The sequence below is a fragment of the Pseudophryne corroboree genome, chromosome 2, assembly GCF_028390025.1.
Source record: "Pseudophryne corroboree isolate aPseCor3 chromosome 2, aPseCor3.hap2, whole genome shotgun sequence".
NCBI classification, from domain to species: Eukaryota; Metazoa; Chordata; class Amphibia; order Anura; family Myobatrachidae; genus Pseudophryne; species Pseudophryne corroboree.
In genome coordinates this window covers 176157547-176184236 of record NC_086445.1, presented here as the reverse complement: position 1 = coordinate 176184236, position 26690 = coordinate 176157547, and the positions used below count along the sequence as shown (strand labels likewise).

Here is a 26690-nt window from a genome sequence, read left to right as displayed (position 1 = left end):
AGTTTTAATCTCAGATGTTATATGAATCTGTTTAATTATGCGTCATACATGAGAAAAAATGTGAATCGTTTCCAGGTGACACAGAGGGAGGTTTACATTATATTAGGCTAATCCTTTTTTTTTTTTTTACATGAAGAACTAGGGGTGGAACCGATAGACTTCTCCACCTCTTGTTCAACTTGTCACCTGCACACCTTGCAGATATTATATAAGCTTACAATCAACGTGCTAACTCAGTCTGCTGTAAGGATCTACAAAATTTGATTTGGTTCCAATCTGCACAATGAGGACAGAACTGTGTTCGTGGGCCTTCTGGAGGGCCGTATTTGCCGAATTCCTGGGTACTATGATCTTTGTCTTCTTTGGACTGGGCTCTGCTCTACGATGGCCAGCTGCTCTGCCAACAGTGCTTCAGATTGCATTGGCCTTTGGCTTTGCCATAGGTACAATTGTCCAGACAATAGGTCCCATTAGTGGAGCACACATCAATCCTGCTGTCTCAATTGCCTGCCTTATTGCATCTCAGATTTCCATATGGAGAACTATTTTCTACATCATTGCCCAGATTGTAGGAGGAATAGCTGGTGCTGGAATACTCTATGGTGTGGTTCCACCAAATATCCGAGGAAACCTTGCTATCAACACTGTAAGTATGTCACGCTGCGGATGAGCCAAATCTGTCCTGGAGTGCCAGATGTAAAGTATAATCTGTTGTTTTATATAAGTGAAAAACTATTTGGTCCTTTATGTAAATATGACTAATGATACACAAAGGAAGAATTAAAGAGCCGTTGAACCTAGATTACAAACAAGCTCAAAAAACAATTTGCATAATTCATAAACATATACGTTAACAATCCCTTATCCTGACAGATCTCACATTATGTATATAGCTGCTGTGTACAGGCTATTGTTCATCATTGGGTACCATTGCTTTGCTACCTGTTATTTCAGTCTTCAAGAGGATCTCATTGAGGTCTATCTTAATAGACTGGCAGAGAAAAAAGATTAGTACAGTATGAAACCACACAACGTTTTCCAGTAAAACGGACTACAGTATAATATATAGAGGTTTCGCTGATTATTATTATCAACTTGTATTTAGTCATTTTAAGAGCAATAGGAATAGTAGTTTTATGAGAGTCTCTTGTTTGGATTTATCACTAAATAATCTCCAAGGACCCAGGAATTTGATGTTGTCTTTGTTTCTCAATATCATTGGCTCAGTTTTTATAGAGGACATCTCATATCTGATTGTTTGTCCATTTAGAACAATGAAACAGTCTGAGATGTGACTCACAATTTTTTTTTATTTAACTAAAAATGACAAGATACCAATAACATTCCTATTTTGTTAAAGTAAACGTTTAATAACACAATCAATGATTAACATAATACTTGTAAGTATAAATGTTTTCTTCATCACCTATACTCTAATTTGGCAAGTTTGTGCTTTTGAGATATGACCCATCACTGAGCTTGAAACTATGGTATTTCTTTTGAATAGAATTATGGGGCTTACGCAGGGGTGTCATAATAGAGGAGGCCCGTGTGCAGTCTCCTTCTGTGCCCCCTCCTCTCTAGCCAGCGGTGTGATTGACTCTGGGCACTAGGGTCACTAGCGCTGTCCCAGAGTCTAGTGCGCATGCGCAGGTCTCTGGGAAATTGATGCGGTGGCCATTTTCCCAGTGATTTTCCTACTTGCATGTGAAAAATGTCGGGAAAATGTCCAGCACGCCTTTTTCCCAGTGATTTCTGCAGCGCTGCTGCTGCTGACGTGGGACTTCAGAGGGTAAGTATTGAAAAAAACTGTGTGCTGAGTGTGTGGTGTGGGCTCACTGGACCCTGGGGCCCCACATGCACTGCACACACTGCATCCATTATAAATACACCAGTGGGCTTACGTAGAGCTGGGCACATACTATGCCAGCAGATGTACCTATACCATGTTAGTAGTAAATGCTAATGTTACACAATTCATACTCACAGCACAGGTTGACTATGTCTAAACAATGGCTAATACTAAGGAAGTATTAACCACGTAAAAGACAAATACTGTACATGTGCAAATACAAAAGTACAAGTAAGCTCAATAGATAAGCTCAATAGATACAAACATTCATTGTCTCCACCTTAAAAAAAGGCAATTGGAAATCTTATTATGTGCTGCGGAAATAAAGCAAATGTCAAGCAAATAATGAGATTAGATTGTAGAAAGATAATGTCATCAGTGGAAGAAAGACTCACCCAGGTAATGAGAGGAATCTCCATTATAATGTGCTTTTATTACTAGAGGTCAATACCAGAAAGATACAGTCTATCTATCTATCTATCTATCTATCTATCTATCTATCTATCTATCTATCTATCTATCTATCTATCTGTCTGTCTGTCTGTCTGTCTGTCTGTCTGTCTGTCTGTCTGTCTGTCTATCTATCTGTCTGTCTGTCTGTCTGTCTGTCTGTCTGTCTGTCTATCATCTCTGAAATGTCTCTATTTTATTTATTTATTTATTCATTAATTCATCTATATATCTATCTAGTCTCTATCTATCTATCTATCTATCTATCTATCTATCTATCTATCTATCTATCTATCTATCTATCACCCTAACATTTATTACTGATATCAGTCTATCTATACATCATCTGTATATCTGTCTGTCTGTCTGTCTGTCTGTCTATCAATCTATCTTTCATCCATCTCTGATATTTATATATAAATCGGGATTGGTATGGGATCCTGGCGTACGGGATGCCAGCTGTCACTATACCGACAGTGGCATCCTGTCCGCCAGAATGCCGGCAGTGGGGCGAGTGCATTGAGGCCCCTTGCAGCCTCGCTATGCTCCTCACAGGTTCTCTTCTCCCTCTATGGATGTCGTTGACACCCACAGATGGAGAATCACCTACCTCACCGGTATTCCAGCAGCAGCATTGTACCCCTGTTGGGATTTCGGCATCGGTATTGCAACCGCCGTTATCCCAACGGCCGGTATCCTGACAGCCGGTATGTTAAACACATACCTATAAATCATTTACGAATCTATCTATCTATCTATCTATCTATCTATCTATCTATCTATCTATCTATCTATCGGAGTCATACCGAGTTGATCGCTCGCTAGCTGTTTTTAGCAGCCGTGCAAACGCATAGTCGCCATCCACAGGGGAGTGTATTTTCGCTTTGCAGGAGTGAGAACGCGTGTGCAGCTGCGCTCAGCAAAAAGAGTTTGTGCAGTTTCTGAGTAGCTCTGAACCTACTCAGCGCTTGCGATCACTTCAGCCTATTCGTGTCCGGATTTGATGTCAGACCCCCGCCCAGCGAACGCCCAGCAACGCCTGCGTTTCTTCAGACACGCCTGCGTTTTTCCAAACACTCCCTGAAAATGGTCAGTTGCCACCCATAAACACTCACTTCATGTCAATCTTCTTGCGTCCACCAGTGCGAATGGAATCGTCGCTAGTACCTGCGCAAAACCACAATGCTCTTTTTACCCATACGTCGCGGGTGCGCATTGTGGTGCATGCGCACGCACAGAAATGCTGATTTTTAGCCTGATCGCTGCGCTGTGAACAACGGCAGCTAGCGATCAACTTGGAATGTCCCCCAATATGCATAAATGTCAAACCTTATATGTAATCCACTGAATTTATACTTTTGCGAATATTATAGATTTATTTTATTTATTTTAACTCTATCTCTTCATTCCCAGGCATGTATCAATGCGACTATTTTTTTATTTTTCACAACCTTTTCTTACATTTTACAGAACACCATTTCCTACTGTGTAGCGGGTTTTATTTATTTATTTATTGCTGTGATTTACTTGTGTTACAATGTGAACATTCCAAAATACTGTACATACCGTCTGCAGTTCTGTGTAGGTTTGCCAAGATAAGTGTACAAGACATTCTGCTTTGTGTATGTACGCCCTTATTATTTTATGTTGGTGCTGATTTTATATTTATTGATTTTTTTTTAATCACAGCATTTAAGTTTTCTGCATTCAAGTTAAAAATACAGCTAGGGGGTAATTCAGAGTTGATCGCAGCAGCAAATTTGTTAGCAGTTGGGCAAAACCATGGGGGTCATTCTGAGTTGTACGCTCGCTGCTATTTTTAGCAGAATTGCTAATAGGCTAAAATCCGGCAGTTCTGCGCATACGTATGCACAGCAGGGTGCACGCGCTAAGCAATTTTACACAAAACTATGCTATTTTACTCACAGGCGAACAAAGCTTTGCAGTCGCTCTGTTGATCGGAGAATGATTGACAGGAAGTGGGTGTTTCTGGGTGGTAACTGAGCGTTTTCCGGGAGTGTGCTGAAAAACGCAGGCGTGCCAGCAGAAAACGCAGGAGTGGCTGGAGAAACGGGGGAGTGGCTGGCCGGACGCTGGGCGTGTTTGTGACGTCAAACCAGGAACTAAACGGACTGAGGTGATCGCAATCTAGGAGTAGGTCTGGAGCTACTCAGAAACTGCAAGGAAATACGTAATAGCAGAATTGCTAATCTTTCGTTAGCAATTCTGTTATGCTAAGATACACTCCCAGAGGGCGGCGGCTTTGTGTTTGCATTTCTGCTAAAAGTAGCTAGCGAGCGAACAACTCGGAATGACCACCCATGTGCACTGCAGGTGGGGCAGATATAACATTTGCAGATTTAGATTTGGGTGTGTTATATTGTTTCTGTGCAGGGTAAATACTGGCTGCTTTATTTTTACACTGCAATTTAGATTTCAGATTGAACACACCACACCCAAATCTAACTCTCTCTGCACATGTTATATCTGCCTCCCCTGCAGTGCACATGGGGGGTCATTAAGACCTGGTCGCAAGCAGGTGGTTTTTGCACTGCTGCGACCAGGTAGTTGCCGCCTACAGGGGGAGGGGATAATCACTGTACAGGGGTGCGAATGCATGTGCAAAGAGCTGCACAAACAAAAGCCCAGGACATACTCTTCCAGTGTGATGATCCAGCCCGGAATTGACGTCAGGAACTTTCCCTTCAAATGGCTGGACACGCCTGCGTTTCTCCGGACACTCCTAGAAATCGGTCAGTTGACACCCACAAACGGCCCCTTCCTGTCAATCTTCTTGCGATCGCTTGTGCGATCGCTTTCTTCGTCCATCCCGTTGCTGTCTGGCAATCCCCGTTTCCATAGGGCGCTGTGCCTGTGCTTTGCGGTGCATATGTTTGCGCAGTTCTGACCTGATCGCAGTGCTACACAAAAAGCTAGCGTGCAATCAGGTCTGAGTGACCCCCATAGTTTTGCCCAACTACTAACAAATTTGCAGCAGCGATCAGGTCTGAATTATCCCCCTTGTGCAAAAATGTCTGAGCATCTCAGTGCATGCAGCACATACTGTACTAATGCTCAGCTTAAATTTAATATGAACATTTATTTATACTGTATAGTGCCAACATTTATTGTATTCAATTCATAGAAATATATTTTCTCATCATCTATTACTGATAGCTCCTAGTGTTTCAAGGGCAGTGTCTACAGCTGGCAATACATTATGACAGTTATTTAGATTTTAGATTGTGTTAGAGAACAATCATGCTAATAGAAAGCCTGCCAAACTATAACCAATAAAACAAGCATGATTATCTACAGTTTCCATAAAGTGATAAAATAATAAATCCAAGAAAGTAACAATGTAATAAGGCAAAAGTGGTTATTCAGTGGTGCTGACTGGGGGACTGTAATAATGCCTTCCGTACAATGCTGTGACCACATCCCCTCTGGTGCAGCAGTGTGTGCTATAGGTTAGTATTGAATGAGGGAGGTTAGGCACGCCTTCTTATCTGACCACACCCCAAAGCACCTGTGCCTGCAGGAAATCTCGGCAGCACTGAATACATTCTAAAATGTGTGTGAAGGAACATGCTGAAGATCAACACCTACCAAACAGGGACATAACACATAGGTCCCAGTCCATCCTTCAGTATTCCTCACTCTGCTATTCTGAGTAAGCAAATGGCCTTGAGTTGGAAACCCTGTTTCAGCATCACTGGGCTTGCTCTTACATACATATAGCATGGAAGCAAGAGCAAGACTAGTCCACACAACCCCATAATACTGTAAGTAGTAACACTACTGGGTACAATGTGCGCAGTGCATATGGGCCCCTGGGTCCATGGGCCCCACACCACACACACTGCATCCATGCTGTATTAATACTCACCTTTCCACAGTCCCGCGATGGGTGCTGCAGCCACAGCAGGCACACTATAAATCCCTCCGAAAATGGCCACCACGCATGCGCAATACAAAATTTGTCTCCGGACCATGGCGGGCGCCACGTTTCCAGACACCTGCGCATTAGCAGTAGACTCCGACACAATGGCGGAAGCCTATGGCGCCGTTGAGAGGAGGGGCCCCGTCCAGAGTCTGCACACAGGCCCTGTCCTTCCTTAAAACGCCCCTGAACAGTAGCAATAATATGTCAGTCAGTGGCGGTACCGGGGTCCGTGACACCTGATGCAGCCAATAGACCCTGTGCCCATGGCGTGCGTCTGAAAAGGAAGTATGCCCTCACGGGAACAGTGTGGCCTCTCGGGCAGCCTTCACTCCGGGGGGCATGCCTAGCATCCCCGGAGATGCTGGGCTGCCCCCGGAGACTGGTGTCAGAGCTGCCAGCTATTTCTCAGTGACAGGAGCCAGGAGCTTTAAGGATAATGTCACACTGCAGCACCCGGCCTCTGGTTCACGGAGCAGTAGGCATTTTGGTGTTACCCCCCAAAAGGGTGACACCTGGATGCGGTCCGCACCCCTCGCTCCCCCCTTGTGATGCCTATGCTGTCAGTATACAGTACTGGTGATAAATAATATTGTATGCTAATATATCACTTGTGGAACAACAATGGTTGCTAGCAGCCACAGGGTTAATATAGTGTAACACACCAAACCAGCAGTTTCAGCACTTTCTGAAACTCAAAAATATTTTGTTTTGAAAGTGATATTTTTTTTTCATGATATGGATACAAATGCTCATTAATGAGACCAGTCGCTAAATGACATTGAAATTAGAGCTCCCCATAAAAACTCCAGGTTCATATTCTAACAATGTATAATTTTCTAAACATCCTAGTCTAAATATAAGACATTTGTAGCTTGGTTCCCTCACCAGACAAGCTGAATACAGATGTCACCAATGCAGAGCATGATGGCAGTAGTCATGCAACCCTAAGTTATGGCCCCGGGGTGCTGCAGTTCTGTGTGTATGTTCTTACTAAATTTCCACTAATTCAGACATAAGGGGTAATGGGCCATATTTCACATGTAGCTGGAAACAGAGTCACATTGGTCAGGAGCATGCAGAGCCATCAAGAGCTCTGACGGGCTGAGGTACTGGGGTGCGTGACCAACTACGAAAAGAGGCGTGGCCACACCCACTTTAAAAAACAAATAAACTACTATTTTGCTCCATCTCGTGTTCAGCATGGAGGGCGGCTTCAGGTACGTGGGGTGCGGGTGCAGGGGACAACCTTCCTCTCTGCCCACTACCACTGGCCATGCCCCAGACCCTAACCCTAACCCAGTGGTTCCCAAACTTTTTGGAATCACGGTGCCCTAAAGCATCCTTTTTTTTTTCACAGCACCTCCAGGACAAAAGCTTCTTATTGAGAAATTTAGAAAGAATTATTAAATTAAGTAAATTGTGTTTATATGTCATTCAAAAGTTCAATTGTGTGGTGAGGGACAGGATTTGCTTCTGTTTGTCCACATATTTTAGAATTAGTAGCCACCAGCACTGGATTTGCCTATTACATTGCCCATAAATAAGTTTAATTGGTCCTGGACCACCAACCCAAGGCACCCCTGCAAGTGTCCCGAGGCACCCCAGGGTGCCTAGGCCCACAGTTTGGGAACCACTGCCCTAACCCCAATACTCACCTTCAGGATGTCAGCCATCTGTGTTCCCGGCGCCGGTCACATGATCGCTGGCATCCCGACCGCCGGTATGCCGAACGCATCCAAGATGGTTCAACACATGGAAACTAACCATATAAAACCAGCAAGGATTAAACATTCTAAAATAAAATGGAAAATGCAATGTTTTGGTTTTTTTTTTCCAATTTAGGAGTATGCAGTAGTTGAACATAAAAATGACAGCTTTCAATTGTTTATTCAGTTACGGTTTCATTCATTGAAAACTGCTAATTAAAAGCAAACAAGGTTTTGTTAGGAGAATAAAATGTAATCCTGCCTGTCAGAATTGGCAGGACATCCCAATAACATTGCTTCATGTAACCTGATGCACTTTTCTTTCTTTCACCCACAGTGACCTTGTTACTTCTAATGTTTATATTGTTAATGAGCTGATTTTCTTTCCTTCAAATAATAAATTGATTTTGTAGATTAAAAATAATAGCAAGTCATTTTAAATTAGCACAGCTCTATAGAGAATGTATATGAATTGTTTCACCAAAGGGCTAAGTAGGAAAGTTGCTTTTATACATTATGCTGTATACTGCATTGCTTCTAGGTAACAGTTTGGAGCACTTTTCTGGACTCCTAATTTGAGTGTGTCCATATGTGGAACATAGTAATGTGTTTTGATGCACTGCTCATGCATCCAGTGGTGCCAAGAGGAGGGGGGGAGGGGTAGTAGCTACAATTTACCCTGGCCTGGACTGGATGAAGGGACCCGATGGAGGCCTGGGCCCACAATCGCCCCTACTACTCTGCCCACTAACGCCAGATGCACCTGTACAGCAGCGCATCCAAGCTGCACATTGGGCAGTGAGAGAGAGGAGACTGCTGCTGGGGGTTTTTAGCCACTAGTTGGGGTTAGGGTCCTGGACCCCAGGAGGGTTAAGGTAGTGGACGCGGAGGGGTAGAAAAGTTACCCCGTCCAGTGGTAGGATTGTCAGTGTTGGGATGCCGCTGTTGGTCATATGACCACCGGCATCCCGATCGCCAGGATAACATTCCCAAGTCCTCTGCGGGGCCATGATGACGCATTCAGTGTGAATCACGTCATGATGCCCCAGATATCCTGCTTCCCTCAGGAAGGTGTCAGCACGTGTGAGACTGTCACACTCACTCGGGGGTCCACACGATATTTAGGAGTCAAACTGTGCACTTTTCATTCTTTTAGTTATGCCCACATTGTCATGTAACACCTGAGCGTGCGTAGCACTGGGGCGAGGGGTTTAGTCTGGACAGCTGTTATTTTGTAGCCTTTTCCAAGATGAAAAACTGAACAAAATTTAAATAAAACGATTAAAATATCTGTACAGAAAATGTAATTTTATAAACAATTTTCTAAATATGGTAATAAAAAAAATCACAAAGTAGAACCTGTACTTTTTAACTTGTCCTGTTTTTGTAATCAAGAACTATGCCTGCCTGAACTGTACTGGTAATATTTGGCGTATGGGAAACATGGTATGTTATCGCCCTATATACACTAATACATATTCTTTTTACAGCTCAGTAACAACACAACTGCTGGACTGGCTTTCGTTGTGGAGATGATTATTACTTTTACACTGATTATGTGCATCTTTGCTTCCACTGACAATCGCCGAAGTGATCATGTAGGCTCTCCATCTATATCCATTGGGCTTGCTATCACATTGGGCCATCTCGTAGGGGTAAGTACAAAATGTATTCTTTTTCTTGTGCAACATTGTGTACATTTATCTTCCATATCATGTTATGCTCCTTTCTACTAGAAAGGGAATTACATTAATCTTACCCAATTGTTTTTGGAAATTGTACTACTTGTAACCATTGGTATTGCAATAGGATGACAGCTTATCTTGAGCAATTTGACCCCAATTACACATATTGAAGCCTTGTAAATGGCTACAGCTATAGGTGGTATACTCTGGGATATCCTGAGATACTGTATAACTTTGGGATAACGCTGGCTGCAATGAATATATAGAAAAGAAGTAATGCTGTATATGATGTGATTGAGCGATATATATATATATATATATATATATATATATATACAGACACTCACTTTTGCAAAAGAAAAGAAAAAAAAGACCAGCACTCACGTTTTGATGATGAAAAGAAAAAAGGGGTTTATTCCTTACAGAAGAAACATCTGGACATGATCCTAGTACTACAGCCCGACGGCCGTTTCAACTCTCCGTGGTTTTCGTCAGGGGCCCCTGACGAAAACCACGGAGAGTTGAAATGGCCGTCGGGCTGTAGTACTAGGATCATGTCCAGATGTGTCTTCTGTAAGGAAAAAAACCCTTTTTTTTCATCATCAAAACGTGAGTGCTGGTCTTTTTTTCTTTTCTTTTGCAAAAGTGAGTGTCTGTATCAATTTCCAGGACCCTGCACCACCATGTCAATTTAATTTGAATTTTACTGAGTGCTGTCATTTTGCTATGTTTTATATATATATATATATATATATATATATATATAACTGGCCTCCCTGACAATTACCTCTCTCCACTCCAATCTATCCTCAATGCTGCTGCCCGGCTCATCTTCCTCACCAAATGCACTACGTCTACCTCCCCTCTCCTACAGGCCCTCCACTGGCTTCCCTTCCCTTTCAGAATCCAATTCAAACTTCTCACACTCACTTACAAAGCCCTCACCCACTCCTCTCCCATCTACATCTCTGACCTTATCTCCCTTTACTCTCCCACCCGTCCTCTTCGCTCTGCTAATGCACGCCGACTCTCCTGTCTTCTGATTACTTCCTCCCACTCCTATCTCCAAGATTTTTCACGTGCTGCCCCCTTTCTCTGGAATTCTTTACCTCTCCCCCTCAGACTCTCCACCTCTCTATAAAACTTCAAATGGGCTCTTAAGACCCATTTCTTTACCAAACCTAGCCAAATCTCAACATAACCCTCTGTTCCACGCTTTCTATGTACCCCATCTGTGTCATCCCTGTCTGTCTACCCCTCCCCTTAGAATGTAAGCTCTCACGAGTAGGGCCCTCTTCCCTCATGTGCTTATACTTTTCTTACTTTAATAATCCACAACTGCCCAGATCCCACAGTTTTTTGACCACCTGGAACTTATCTCTATGTTTACTGGTGTAGTTATGCTTAGTTGCCCTGTACTTGTCCTATATTGTATTCAACTGTAAGTCACTGTTTTCCTATTTTTTTTTAATGTGCATTTGTACTCTGTAATTGGGCGCTGCGGAACCCTTGTGGCGCCATATAAATAAAGGATAATAATAATAAATAATAAAAATATATATATATATATATATATATATATCCAATAGAGAAGTCACGCACTCTCATCAAAAGTTCATCTTTGGGGTGCTTCTACACAGATGATCCCTTAAATGGGTGATTTCTGATAAATATAGATTCTTGTAAGGCACTCTCCCGTCCATAAATGTGCTTGAAGAAAACTTATATCATACTCACAAAGATATAAATGCAAGGCTTCATTATATGCATGTAGACAGAATCACAGCGACGTTTTCGGTCCATCAGGACCTTTGTCAAGCGTGTCAGCAATACAAGCCACCAGCATAACAACATAGCAGAGTCATTGCAGCAGAAGTGACTTCTGCTGCAATGACTCTGCTATGTTGTTATGCTGGTGGCTTGTATTGCTGACACGCTTGACAAAGGTCCTGATGGACCGAAACGTCGCTGTGATTCTGTCTACATGCATATAATGAAGCCTTGCATTTATATCTTTGTGAGTATGATATAATACATTTTCTTCAAGCATATTTATGGACTGGAGAGTGCCTACTTACAAGAATCTATATATATATATGCAGAAAAGAAGGCGGCACTCGCAGACTCATACAGCGTGAAGCGCAGCCCCTCCGCGCATGCGGTTTTATTAGTGCTGGTTACGTTTCGGGGATGTATCCCCTTCCTCAGACATATATATATATATATATATATATAAAATGAGGATTAACAGGAGCGCTGTGAATTACTTTGTATGTGCTAACTATATTAGTCGAGCCTGCAATCTGACCTTAAGTGATCAGTCTCCTGATATATTTATATATATTTTTTTGTTGAACCTGAAATTCTCGTTTTTGGCCAAAAAAAAAATGCCTTTTTATTTAATGTGTTCGGTCCAGAAGATTGTATTGCCAGATGTTTTCACCTGTGCTACACGAACAGTTCCTGTACTAAATTCAGTTTGTCACTATGCTACAAATTATTACTGCACCGGTTCCTAACGACACCCACCTACTAATATCTTATTAGTAATTATATTGTTGTGGTAGGGGTAAGCTACCTACTACCAATCTATATACTTTAACAAAAAATTGAAAAGGGGTAGTATTACGGTGCATTGGTCGACATGTTGTTCTATTCAAAAATTTTAAAAATATTACTTTTATTAGATATAAATTTAAAATCTATTGTTTCACCAAAAAAGGATTAAAATGGTGAAGTATTATTAAAAGATTTTATAGGTAAAGGAAAAGTACAGTCCTTAGAATTAGATCTTTAATAAAGGAAGAATACAGAATATAAAGTAACCACAGAAATGTATTTATTTCTGCATATTATTGTAACATCATACCTAACTTTGGGAATACAAGAAACAAAATTTTCTTCAGCAATATGACATTCCAAGAAGTCCTTTAGAGTGTATGACAGGACCCCTGACACAATTATTTTTGTAAGAATTTTCCATTCTTTTTCTTTACCTATAAAATCTTTGAATAATACTTTGCCATTTTAATCCTTTTTTGGGGGGAACAATACATTTCTAATACATATCTATCTATCTATCTATCTATCTATCTATCTATCTATCTATCTATCTAATAAAAGTTATAATTTTATAATTTTTGAATAGTACAACACGTCAACCAGTGCACCATAATACTACCCCTTTTCGTTTTTTTGTCTAAATTCAATTTGTGCAAGATTCTGGAGCAATTTAGCTCATTGCTATTATAAGAATATACATTAGAGTGGGGTAGACTGGAGTATTACCAAGTGCATTAGACATTTTACTGTACGTATACATTTAATATGGTGAATCATGTATTTTTCTACTGGACAGTAATCATTTTCTTTCAACGTTATTTAATGATTAAAGATTTAGGGGGAATTCAATTAAATGCAGCAAACACACCCGCAAAAAAAATAGGACTTTACTGCAATGTTTTGCCCGATGATGGCATCAGGCTATTTAATTGCGGACCCTTTTTTTTGCGGTGCGTTAACCTATTTTTGTTTGAAATTCAAATGGATCCTGGATTAGTTGCCGTATCCATGTGTTTTTGCGTTTGTGGTCACGAAAACAGGTTAGTTGTCAGGGACTTATTTTCTCCTGCCTGAATAGATATAGTATTTTTATTTTATCAGTATCAAGTGACTGTTTTATGTATAAAAGATGTCAAGGCATGCTGAGTACATACTACGTATTATAGTTTTTTAACATTGACATTATTTTTTTATATTTTAGATATACTTCACTGGTTGCTCAATGAATCCGGCTAGGTCTTTTGCTCCAGCAGTAATAGTGAGAATCTTCCGAAATCAATGGGTAAGAACATTTAAATGTACATTAAAAGTTGCTTCATTTCCATCTACTGTATATCAGCAGCAGAAAGAAAGAAGTAATAATTAGAGATGAGCGCCTGAAATTTTTCGGGTTTTGTGTTTTGGTTTTGGGTTCGGTTCCGCGGCCGTGTTTTGGGTTCGAACGCGTTTTGGCAAAACCTCACCGAATTTTTTTTGTCGGATTCGGGTGTGTTTTGGATTCGGGTGTTTTTTTCAAAAAACACTAAAAAACAGCTTAAATCATAGAATTTGGGGGTCATTTTGATCCCAAAGTATTATTAACCTCAAAAACCATAATTTACACTCATTTTCAGTCTATTCTGAATACCTCACACCTCACAATATTATTTTTAGTCCTAAAATTTGCACCGAGGTCGCTGTGTGAGTAAGATAAGCGACCCTAGTGGCCGACACAAACACCGGGCCCATCTAGGAGTGGCACTGCAGTGTCACGCAGGATGTCCCTTCCAAAAAACCCTCCCCAAACAGCACATGACGCAAAGAAAAAAAGAGGCGCAATGAGGTAGCTGTGTGAGTAAGATTAGCGACCCTAGTGGCCGACACAAACACCGGGCCCATCTAGGAGTGGCACTGCAGTGTCACGCAGGATGTCCCTTCCAAAAAACCCTCCCCAAACAGCACATGACGCAAAGAAAAAAAGAGGCGCAATGAGGTAGCTGACTGTGTGAGTAAGATTAGCGACCCTAGTGGCCGACACAAACACCGGGCCCATTTAGGAGTGGCACTGCAGTGTCACGCAGGATGTCCCTTCCAAAAAACCCTCCCCAATCAGCACATGATGCAAAGAAAAAGAAAAGAAAAAAGAGGTGCAAGATGGAATTGTCCTTGGGCCCTCCCACCCACCCTTATGTTGTATAAACAAAACAGGACATGCACACTTTAACCAACCCATCATTTCAGTGACAGGGTCTGCCACACGACTGTGACTGATATGACGGGTTGGTTTGGACCCCCCCCAAAAAAGAAGCAATTAATCTCTCCTTGCACAAACTGGCTCTACAGAGGCAAGATGTCCACCTCATCATCACCCTCCGATATATCACCGTGTACATCCCCCTCCTCACAGATTATCAATTCGTCCCCACTGGAATCCACCATCTCAGCTCCCTGTGTACTTTGTGGAGGCAATTGCTGCTGGTCAATGTCTCCGCGGAGGAATTGATTATAATTCATTTTAATGAACATCATCTTCTCCACATTTTCTGGATGTAACCTCGTACGCCGATTGCTGACAAGGTGAGCGGCGGCACTAAACACTCTTTCGGAGTACACACTTGTGGGAGGGCAACTTAGGTAGAATAAAGCCAGTTTGTGCAAGGGCCTCCAAATTGCCTCTTTTTCCTGCCAGTATAAGTACGGACTGTGTGACGTGCCTACTTGGATGCGGTCACTCATATAATCCTCCACCATTCTATCAATGTTGAGAGAATCATATGCAGTGACAGTAGACGACATGTCCGTAATCGTTGTCAGGTCCTTCAGTCCGGACCAGATGTCAGCATCAGCAGTCGCTCCAGACTGCCCTGCATCACCGCCAGCGGGTGGGCTCGGAATTCTGAGCCTTTTCCTCGCACCCCCAGTTGCGGGAGAATGTGAAGGAGGAGATGTTGACAGGTCGCGTTCCGCTTGACTTGACAATTTTGTCACCAGCAGGTCTTTCAACCCCAGCAGACTTGTGTCTGCCGGAAAGAGAGATCCAAGGTAGGCTTTAAATCTAGGATCGAGCACGGTGGCCAAAATGTAGTGCTCTGATTTCAACAGATTGACCACCCGTGAATCCTTGTTAAGCGAATTAAGGGCTCCATCCACAAGTCCCACATGCCTAGCGGAATCGCTCCGTGTTAGCTCCTCCTTCAATGTCTCCAGCTTCTTCTGCAAAAGCCTGATGAGGGGAATGACCTGACTCAGGCTGGCAGTGTCTGAACTGACTTCACGTGTGGCAAGTTCAAAGGGCATCAGAACCTTGCACAACGTTGAAATCATTCTCCACTGCGCTTGAGACAGGTGCATTCCACCTACTATATCGTGCTCAATTGTATAGGCTTGAATGGCCTTTTGCTGCTCCTCCAACCTCTGAAGCATATAGAGGGTTGAATTCCACCTCGTTACCACTTCTTGCTTCAGATGATGGCAGGGCAGGTTCAGTAGTTTTTGGTGGTGCTCCAGTCTTCTGTACGTGGTGCCTGTACGCCGAAAGTGTCCCGCAATTCTTCTGGCCACCGACAGCATCTCTTGCACGCCCCTGTCGTTTTTTAAAAAATTCTGCACCACCAAATTCAAGGTATGTGCAAAACATGGGACGTGCTGGAATTTGCCCATATTTAATGCACACACAATATTGCTGGCGTTGTCCGATGCCACAAATCCACAGGAGAGTCCAATTGGGGTAAGCCATTCCGCGATGATCTTCCTCAGTTGCCGTAAGAGGTTTTCAGCTGTGTGCGTATTCTGGAAAGCGGTGATACAAAGCGTAGCCTGCCTAGGAAAGAGTTGGCGTTTGCGAGATGCTGCTACTGGTGCCGCCGCTGCTGTTCTTGCGGCGGGAGTCCATACATCTACCCAGTGGGCTGTCACAGTCATATAGTCCTGACCCTGCCCTGCTCCACTTGTCCACATGTCCGTGGTTAAGTGGACATTGGGTACAACTGCATTTTTTAGGACACTGGTGAGTCTTTTTCTGACGTCCGTGTACATTCTCGGTATCGCCTGCCTAGAGAAGTGGAACCTAGATGGTATTTGGTAACGGGGGCACACTGCCTCAATAAATTGTCTAGTTCCCTGTGAACTAACGGCGGATACCGGACGCACGTCTAACACCAACATAGTTGTCAAGGCCTCAGTTATCCGCTTTGCAGCAGGATGACTGCTGTGATATTTCATCTTCCTCGCAAAGGACTGTTGGACAGTCAATTGCTTACTGGAAGTAGTACAAGTGGGCTTACGACTTCCCCTCTGGGATGACCATCGACTCCCAGCAGCAACAACAGCAGCGCCAGCAGCAGTAGGCGTTACACGCAAGGATGCATCGGAGGAATCCCAGGCAGGAGAGGACTCGTCAGAATTGCCAGTGACATGGCCTGCAGGACTATTGGCATTCCTGGGGAAGGAGGAAATTGACACTGAGGGAGTTGGTGGGGTGGTTTGCGTGAGCTTGGTTACAAGAGGAAGGGATTTACTGGTCAGTGGACTGCTTCCGCTGTCGCCCAAAGTTTTTGAACTTGTCACTGACTTATTATGAATGCGCTGCAGGTGACGTATAAGGGAGGATGTTCCGAGGTGGTTAACGTCCTTACCCCTACTTATTACAGCTTGACAAAGGCAACACACGGCTTGACACCTGTTGTCCGCTTTTCTGTTGAAATACCTCCACACTGAAGAGCTGATTTTTTTGGTATTTTCACCAGGCATGTCAACGGCCATATTCCTCCCACGGACAACAGGTGTCTCCCCGGGTGCCTGACTTAAACAAACCACCTCACCTTCAGAATCCTCCTGGTCAATTTCCTCCCCAGCGCCAGCAACACCCATATCCTCCTCATCCTGGTGTACTTCAACATCTTCATCTTCAATCTGACTATCAGGAACTGGACTGCGGGTGCTCCTTCCAGCACTTGCAGGGGGCGTGCAAATGGTGGAAGGCGCATGCTCTTCACGTCCAGTGTTGGGAAGGTCAGGCATCGCAACCGACACAATTGGACTCTCCTTGTGGATTTGGGATTTCGAAGAACGCACAGTTCTTTGCGGTGCTTTTGCCAGCTTGAGTCTTTTCAGTTTTCTAGCGAGAGGCTGAGTGCTTCCATCCTCATGTGAAGCTGAACCACTAGCCATGAACATAGGCCAGGGCCTCAGCCGTTCCTTGCCACTCCGTGTGGTAAATGGCATATTGGCAAGTTTACGCTTCTCCTCCGACAATTTTATTTTAGGTTTTGGAGTCCTTTTTTTACTGATATTTGGTGTTTTGGATTTGACATGCTCTGTACTATGACATTGGGCATCGGCCTTGGCAGACGACGTTGCTGGCATTTCATCGTCTCGGCCATGACTAGTGGCAGCAGCTTCAGCACGAGGTGGAAGTGGATCTTGATCTTTCCCTAATTTTGGAACCTCAACATTTTTGTTCTCCATATTTTAATAGGCACAACTAAAAGGCACCTCAGGTAAACAATGGAGATGGATACTAGTATACAATTATGGACTGCCTGCCGAGTGCAGACACAGAGGTAGCCACAGCCGTGAACTACCGTACTGTACTGTGTCTGCTGCTAATATAGACTGGTTGATAAAGAGATGTCTATGTAACTATGTATGTATAAAGAAGAAAGAAAAAAAAACCACGGTTAGGTGGTATACAATTATGGACGGACTGCCTGCCGAGTGCAGACACAGAGGTAGCCACAGCCGTGAACTACCGTACTGTACTGTGTCTGCTGCTAATAATATAGACTGGTTGATAAAGAGATGTCGTAGTAGTATGTATGTATAAAGAAGAAAGAAAAAAAAACCACGGTTAGGTGGTATACAATTATGGACGGACTGCCTGCCGAGTGCAGACACAGAGGTAGCCACAGCCGTGAACTACCGTACTGTACTGTGTCTGCTGCTAATATAGACTGGTTGATAAAGAGATGTCTATGTAACTATGTATGTATAAAGAAGAAAGAAAAAAAAACCACGGTTAGGTGGTATACAATTATGGACGGACTGCCTGCCGAGTGCAGACACAGAGGTAGCCACAGCCGTGAACTACCGTACTGTACTGTGTCTGCTGCTAATATAGACTGGTTGATAAAGAGATGTCTATGTAACTATGTATGTATAAAGAAGAAAGAAAAAAAAACCACGGTTAGGTGGTATACAATTATGGACGGACTGCCTGCCGAGTGCAGACACAGAGGTAGCCACAGCCGTGAACTACCGTACTGTACTGTGTCTGCTGCTAATATAGACTGGTTGATAAAGAGATGTCTATGTAACTATGTATGTATAAAGAAGAAAGAAAAAAAAACCACGGTTAGGTGGTATACAATTATGGACGGACTGCCTGCCGAGTGCAGACACAGAGGTAGCCACAGCCGTGAACTACCGTACTGTACTGTGTCTGCTGCTAATATAGACTGGTTGATAAAGAGATGTCTATGTAACTATGTATGTATAAAGAAGAAAGAAAAAAAAACCACGGTTAGGTGGTATACAATTATGGACGGACTGCCTGCCGAGTGCAGACACAGAGGTAGCCACAGCCGTGAACTACCGTACTGTACTGTGTCTGCTGCTAATATAGACTGGTTGATAAAGAGATGTCGTAGTAGTATGTATGTATAAAGAAGAAAAAAAAACCACGGTTAGGTGGTATACAATTATGGACGGACTGCCTGCCGAGTGCAGACACAGAGGTAGCCACAGCCGTGAACTACCGTACTGTGTCTGCTGCGACTGGATGATAAATGATATAAAAAATATATATATATCACTACTGCAGCCGGACAGGTATATATTATATATTATATAATGACGGACCTGCTGGACACTGTCTGTCAGCAGAATGAGTTTTATTTTTATAGAATAAAAAAAAAAACAACACACAAGTGAAGTCACACGACGAGTGTTTAACTTTTTCAGGCAATCACAATATAAGTATACTACTAACTATACTGGTGGTCAGTGTGGTCAGGTCACTGGTCAGTCACACTGGCAGTGGCACTCCTGCAGCAAAAGTGTGCACTGCAGTGCTCCCCAGTCTCCCCCACAATTATAAGCTGTGTGAGCTGAGCAGTCAGACAGATATATAATATATATAGATGATGCAGCACACTGGGCTGAGCCTGAGCAGTGCACACAGATATGGTATGTGACTGAGTCACTGTGTGTATCGCTTTTTTCAGGCAGAGAACGGATATATTAAATAAACTGCACTGTCTGGTGGTCACTCGCTATATAATATTATGTACTCCTGGCTCCTGCTATAACCTATAACTGGCACTGCAGTGCTCCCCAGTCTCCCCCACAATTATAAGCTGTGTGAGCTGAGCAGTCAGACAGATATATAATATATATAGATGATGCAGCACACTGGGCTGAGCCTGAGCAGTGCACACAGATATGGTATGTGACTGAGTCACTGTGTGTATCGCTTTTTTCAGGCAGAGAACGGATATATTAAATAAACTGCACTGTCTGGTGGTCACTCACTAGTAAACTCTCTGCACTCTCTACACTTCTACAGTACTCCTCCTAGTCCTAAGCTCCAGTAAATCTCTCTCTCTTATAATCTAAATGGAGAGGACGCCAGCCACGTCCTCTCCCTATCAATCTCAATGCACGTGTGAAAATGGCGGCGACGCGCGGCTCCTTATATAGAATCCGAGTCTCGCGATAGAATCCGAGCCTCGCGAGAATCCGACAGCGGGATGATGACGTTCGGGCGCGCTCGGGTTAACCGAGCAAGGCGGGAGGATCCGAGTCTGCTCGGACCCGTGAAAAAAACCATGAAGTTCGGGCGGGTTCGGATTCAGAGAAACCGAACCCGCTCATCTCTAGTAATAATGCCACTGTATTGGTCATTGGTACGGCCTCATCTAGAATACTGGGTTCAATTCTGGAGGCCATATCTTCAGAAGGATATTGATAAGGATATTGATACATTACAGCAGGCATTCCCAACAGTGGTCCTCAAGGCACACCAACAGTGCAGGTTTTAGTGATATCCAGGCTTCAGCACAGATGGTTAAATCAAAATAACTGAGGTACTAATTAAGTCACCTGTGTTCAAGCCTGGATATCACTAAAACCAGAACTGTTAGTGTGCCTTGAGGACCGAGGTTGGGAAACACTGCATTAGAGGCTAACTAAAATGGTGCATGGCCTACATCACAAAACATACCCAGAAAGGCTAAAAAATCTCAATATGTATAGTTTGGAGCAGACAAGGGAAAGGGGGGTCATGATAGAAATGTTCAAATATATCAAGGGTTTTAACAAAGTCCAGGAGGAAAACACTAGCCCTGTTCTGGGTGTCCCCCCGCATGTCTGAGAAATTGATCGTAGATGTGCTAAATTTAGCACATCAACAATCAGATCTGAATTAGGCCCTATGTCATGGGTATATACAGTAAGCAAAGAAACATTAACCACAAATATCCTATCTAAGTTTTATATGGTGTAAAAAGCATAATTCGCTAAATGCTAATCTCAGCATCTAGTTGTTGGTTACTCCTACAAGTAAACACTGATCCAATATTTATGTATTTTTTAGGTCTTCTGGATTGGACCAATAACTGGAGGTATTATAGCGGCCTTCATGTACTATTATGTGCTCTATCCGTTACCGAGAACGGCGTCACAGAGGCGGGCTATTTTCCTCGGGACATATGACCCTTCATCAGGATGGAGTGAGGATCTTGAACAGCACAAGAGAAACTCTTTGGAATGTCCTGACCGTGTAAATAAGCCATTCTCTATGTAACAAGAATGCTAGAACTTGCAATAACAAATGGACATGTCTTAGTGTATCTAAGAAGGGCCCAATGTATCAATTAAGAGTCTCTTGTCTTTCTGAGGCAACCCTCAGGGGTGCCGAAAGAGGGGAAGCAGGTACAAAGGGGTGTCCAGGGACCCAGACTGCTGAGGTGCACAGTCATACCTCCAAGACTGAGTGATCATATTTCCTTCAGCAATTAAAATGGGCTCCGGTATTCCAATTGGGACTTGGTCTTTCTACCACATTCTTGCTCTTGTGCCCCTAGCACTGGGACGTGACTGATCTCCCAGCGGCCCCTGATATCCTATATTACTTCTATGTTGTTATGCTAGAACATACAGATCGGTCCTCCCTCCCTCATCTATCCTGCAATGCGTTTGCATGTGTGCATGCATCGTGACAGCGGCTATTCACCCCTCGCGATCACACAATGTATTCTCTATGGATCGCAGGTGCGACTATTCGTATGTGCCCATGAACGTACACACTAATCATGGCAAGGAAGCGGTGGTCATATCTGTAGCGCAGAATATGCTAGGTATTGTATTGCTGAGGGTTATTACTTAAACATTTTAAAAAACATCTAGCATAAGGAGCCTACTATATCTATAGATATACTGTAGGTCATATGATCATATGGGATAATGTATGGGTTAACCCAATAATTGTGTAATAGCATATTATGAGCTACATGTTTTGGCATAGAGGGACTCTGGGATATAAGAAGGTTTAAAGCCCATTTGCAATACCGCAAACATTTTTTACTGTTATTATTCAGTGTACAGTTAGATTTTAAAAATATTATATATATTATATAAATACTACATGTACTGTGCGGGATCCAGGCTAAATGCTGACATACATTAGAATTACAGTCATTAGGTTGACCCCATATGATCGACATGGACAAAATGTCGACATATGAAAGGTCGACACTGGAAAAGGTTGACAGGTTCAAAATGTCAACATATTCATATTGCTGACATGACAATGGTTTTTGTTTTATTCATATTTTTGACTTTTTCCTTCTTTGACTATCCATGTCACAAATCATAACCTCTAGTAACCTTGTGGCGAGCGGAGCAAGACACCATGGGGGTCATTCCGAGTTGATCGTAGCTGTGCTAAATTTAGCACAGCTACGATCTTCTTCCCTGACATGTGGGGGGACGCCCAGCACAGGGCTAGCCCACCCCGCATGTCAGTCCAGCCACCCTCACAGAAGTGCAAAGGCATCGCACAGCGGCGATGCCTTTGCACTTCAAGAGTAGCTCCCGGCCATCGCAGCTTTAGTGTGCTGGCCGGGAGCTACTCATCGCTCCCCTGCCTGCAGCAGCTGCGTGTGAGGTCACGCAGCCGCTGCGGCCCGCCCCCCGTTCGGTCCGGCCACGCCTGTGTTGGCCAGACCAAACCCACGAAACGCCGGCCAAACGCTGCCGTTCCGCCCCCTCCCACCCAGCGTTCGCCTCTGCCTGTCAATCAAGCAGAGGAGATCGCATGCCTGCTACGGCCTTCTGCCGTCTGGCATGCGCCAGCGCACTACGGCGCTGTTGCATGCGCAGCAGGGACCCGTTCGCTCTGCTGCGTTAAAACGCAGCAAGCGAATGGGTCAATCAATGTCCCCCTATGCCCGAAGCGTGGCGAGCAAAGCACGCATGCAAGGGTACGCGTATGTACAAAAAGTGGTCCCAGATGAAAAAACTATCCACACTAAACCCCCCCCCCCAAAAAAAAAGTGTGTCGACAATTTTTGGATCGACCATTGTCATGTTGATCTTTTGACCCTGTCGACATTTTGTCCATGTCGACCTTTCCAGTGTTGACCTTTCATATGTTGACCTTTTGTCCGTGTCAACCTTGAGCCTGTCGACCATATGTGGTCGATCTAACGACTGTAGAGCTAATGAATGTAGATCTTCTATACCCGTACACCCGTACTGTGCAATGCTCTTATTTCTGCTGCCTAATATTCTATTATGTTATTTTTATGTATCATATACATTTGCACTGTTATAACTGCATTTATGTGGATTGTGAGATTTTACAATATAATATATTAAATTTTTATTGGTTTGACATATTTTGTGCACTTTTCAATGTTGAGTAATTCATTTAATCTTTCATATTGTGCATGAAGGCAAGGACTTCTATTTGTTAACAAGAACCAATGAAATAGCAGTCTAGATAAGGTTATTTCTATCGTCTTGTCCCTTTCTACAGATGTGCCCACACGCAGTGAGTGCATCAGCCAATTAGATTGAATTTGCCACAAATACAGTAACTGTGTTTATTGGTCAAAAAGATAGCACCGCCCAATCTACATCTGATGTAGATCTATAAGACGTTAACCAGGACTGGGGTAAAACGTGGCCAGATCTGACAGTCTCTGTGTGGCTGTCACCTAACCGCACTAGTTATGCTCCATAGGATTCATGAAACAAATGATCAGGCTCAGTCAAACATGACTGTACAGGTGCAGCCAAATTCTGCTTTCAGTTCTGTTGGCTCGATCTGCCCTTGTATTTGCTGCATAATGGTAGCCTCTGCATAAACATTTCTAATAGGTCACATCACAGGAAGCTATGCCTATATACTAAAAATATTACATATTTGCAAATTTACGTTAAATATGTAAACACACCTTACTTTGGCTTTTTTTTTTTTTTTTTTTTGGTATTGCACACTAGCATCTCACCACATTTTTTTCAAAGTGATGCAATTCTTATGGCTCTAGTGGCTACAACATTAACAAGTTATAATGTTTTGTGAGGTGCTCCTCATACAGATGTGTCCTCAAACATCTTTATTAATATTTGCGGTATGCCGTGGCATTCCCACGATGCATATGCATCGATGGACCGCGAACCGCTAGTGGCTTACATATGCTAATAATCATAGGTGCGCTATAGCCGCCTTGTACCATGGCTTGTAACAACGGGTAGCGGGAGCTTAAACTCCCACTACCTGATCCCATGGAGTGCAGCTGTGTTCCCGCGCCATACGCAGGCAGCTGGAGCATCCGAGTCACGCTGCCTGCGAGCGCACAGGATTTGTTTCATTTTAATAGCGGGCACGTGCGTGCACAGCAGCCATGTACTTATGCACGCACATGTGAATGCCACGGCGTTCACTTCCCGGACAAAGACTTAAAGGGACACATCGCACTCCAAAGCTTTTATAAAGGTGAAAAATGCAGTGTTTATTTCAATGTTTCGAGGTCTATAGCCCTTTCATCAGGACACACATGAAGAGCCCAAAATACTGAAATCAACACCACGTTTTTTACCTTTATAAAAGCCTTGGAGTTTCGACTTCTTCCCTCTGCTGAAATTGGGGTGTGCAAATCCCTAGGAGGGCACCCAAGCCAGGTATTGTGTGGCTTTAACTAGTGGAGTGACAAATTGTTTGGATAGATAGACAGACAGACCGACAGACAGACAGACAGTATATATATATATATATATATATATGCTTGGGTGGATCAATAAAACAGGTGATGGCACCAGGCAATGCATAAGGCACTTTGGAAATACGTAGAATTTGCAATCTAATTAGCTTTTGTTAAGCAGATTTTTATTATTGGTGCACTTCTACAAATGTTATTTTATATTAGTGTTAAAGTAGTGTAAATAATAATATATTTATCTATTATTTGGTATGTATATTTCAGAATGATCTTCAGCTTTCATGATTTAACGATTCTTGAAAAGTCATCTGTGTAGTGCAGCGTAATGTATCCACCCTAATACCAGACATCACAAACCATAAATGGACATCTGAGAATCTGGACACTTGCTCCTGACCTTTGATTCACTCACACTCCGGCGGTGTCCTAATGAGACAAGCTAGCCAGCTGGAAAATGCATCGCTGTACGGCACGTCCACTATCAGCATTGCCTAAGTCATCCCTTTTTATTACTACCCGGACTGCTTTTGTTTATGGTTTTATCATTTTTTTATGTTTATGCCTTGCTATCTGAGCTGCCGAAGAATGACAGAACTTTTAAAATAAAAAACAAAAACATCAATTATTCAAAGACATTAACATATGTCGGACTTCTGGCCAGCCTCCACACCATCAACCGAAGTCTCAAGGCTCACTACTTCAGATAAGCCATCATCATAACTCCCCCGCAACACCTCTTCTGACTACCCACCTACCTCTCTCCCACTACCACCCTACTGGTTACACCTTCCCTCATAGATTGTAGCCATCACGGGTTGGGCTCTCTTCCCTTTGCCTCACCTCCTAGCACTATCTCTTGTCACTACTGCGCATTTATTCCCGTCTCCACTTTTCCATCAGTGACTTTGAACCTGTCTGTTCACCCACTTGTGAGTACAGGCTTATTAGGGGGCTATGTATCAAATTTTAGAGAGAGATAAAGTAGTGAAGTTGCTCACACAGTAGCAAGCACTCAGACTCTGTCATTTAGACTGTGCCAAATAAATGACAGGTATAATTCAGTGATGTGCGGTGAGGTGAGTCAGGTGAGGCAGAGCCTTTCCTGTCATACTAATGTATAAGCCAGAGGTTTGATTATATAAAGTATCTGAAAAATACAAAGAATATACTTGAATTATCTTCTTTACTCTATTCAAATCATTTTTATAGTCAAACTCTGAAGTAAAAAGTCTATGACAGGTGAGGCAGTGCCTCCCCTTCCCCCGCCTATCTTTCCCGCACATCTCTGATCAAACTGACCAAATTTCCAGCAGTATATACTGCTACACCTGTGTATAATGCCCACATGAACCCTTTGGCTCATATATTGTGTGTAAATCTGCCTCTGGTACTAGCTAGTTCCTCCTGAGCCATTTACCTCACCGCACATCCCTGGTATAATCTGATTGGTTCCTATGAGCAACTTCTTCACTATTTCTTTCTAATACATCTTCCCCTGGTATTGTTTGTACCCTACTCCCTCCTTTGAGACCCATTATCGATTGCTATTACTGTCTCTCCTGTTATCTTCTCCATTAACCCCTTTAATGTCTTGGTTTTTATTGTGTATTTGGTTATTCATTGTGTGTATATATATATATATATATATATGTGTGTGTGTATATATATATATATATAAAATTTGTAATATATATGTAATTTATGTATTTTTGTTATCACTGTATGGCGGTGCAGACACAGCTGATGGTGCCCTATAAATAAAAAGATGATAATAATGATTATAATAATTATATAATCATAATAATCATAAAAATATACATATACAATTGTGGCCGATTTATTTGAGAGATTAAATGAAGAGATATGCATAATCTGATCTTATTACACATACTGTAGCTAAACCACCGTGGTATAAATATCAAATTGCAAATTAAATTGCAATTTAAAATGGGAGGATGAAACAGTGAAATTCGACTTACAGAGCTATAATCAACAAAATAATTGTGTGCTGTAAAATCACACCCTGTTATATTATACATATATATGTTATTATAGATAATGAATGCATACTGTAGGTAGAGAACACAGCATTTCCGTATACCGCAGCTAATTTTACGAACAATGTTAAACTAGAGTCAGCGTTGTTCTGACATGCTGTACTACAGTAAAACGCAATGTGAGTGATGAAGAAATGCTTTCCTAGTCCTAAAAGTTTTTAAGGGAGGAGTGCAGTGTTGCTGTTATACCTCTAGAAAGCATGTGCCAAACATTTGTGTTATCTTTAAA

General features: G+C 42.8%; 1 protein-coding gene across 2 annotated transcripts; it reads left to right on the top strand.

Annotated features, from left to right (window-relative positions):
* Window positions 1-186: 186 nt before the first annotated feature.
* Window positions 187-26690, top strand: LOC135006642 (aquaporin-5-like). 2 transcript variants are annotated; one of them, XM_063952039.1, is made up of 5 exons: window positions 187-646; window positions 9445-9609; window positions 13403-13483; window positions 20774-20959; window positions 24669-26690. In XM_063952039.1, the coding sequence occupies exons 1-5, from the start codon at window positions 284-286 to the stop codon at window positions 24687-24689; spliced, it is 816 nt and encodes a 271-aa protein (XP_063808109.1). In that variant the 5' UTR covers window positions 187-283; the 3' UTR covers window positions 24690-26690. The 2 variants fall into 2 exon arrangements, with proteins under 2 accessions (XP_063808109.1, XP_063808108.1); XM_063952038.1 differs by lacking the exon at window positions 24669-26690 and having other exon boundaries at window positions 20774-23074.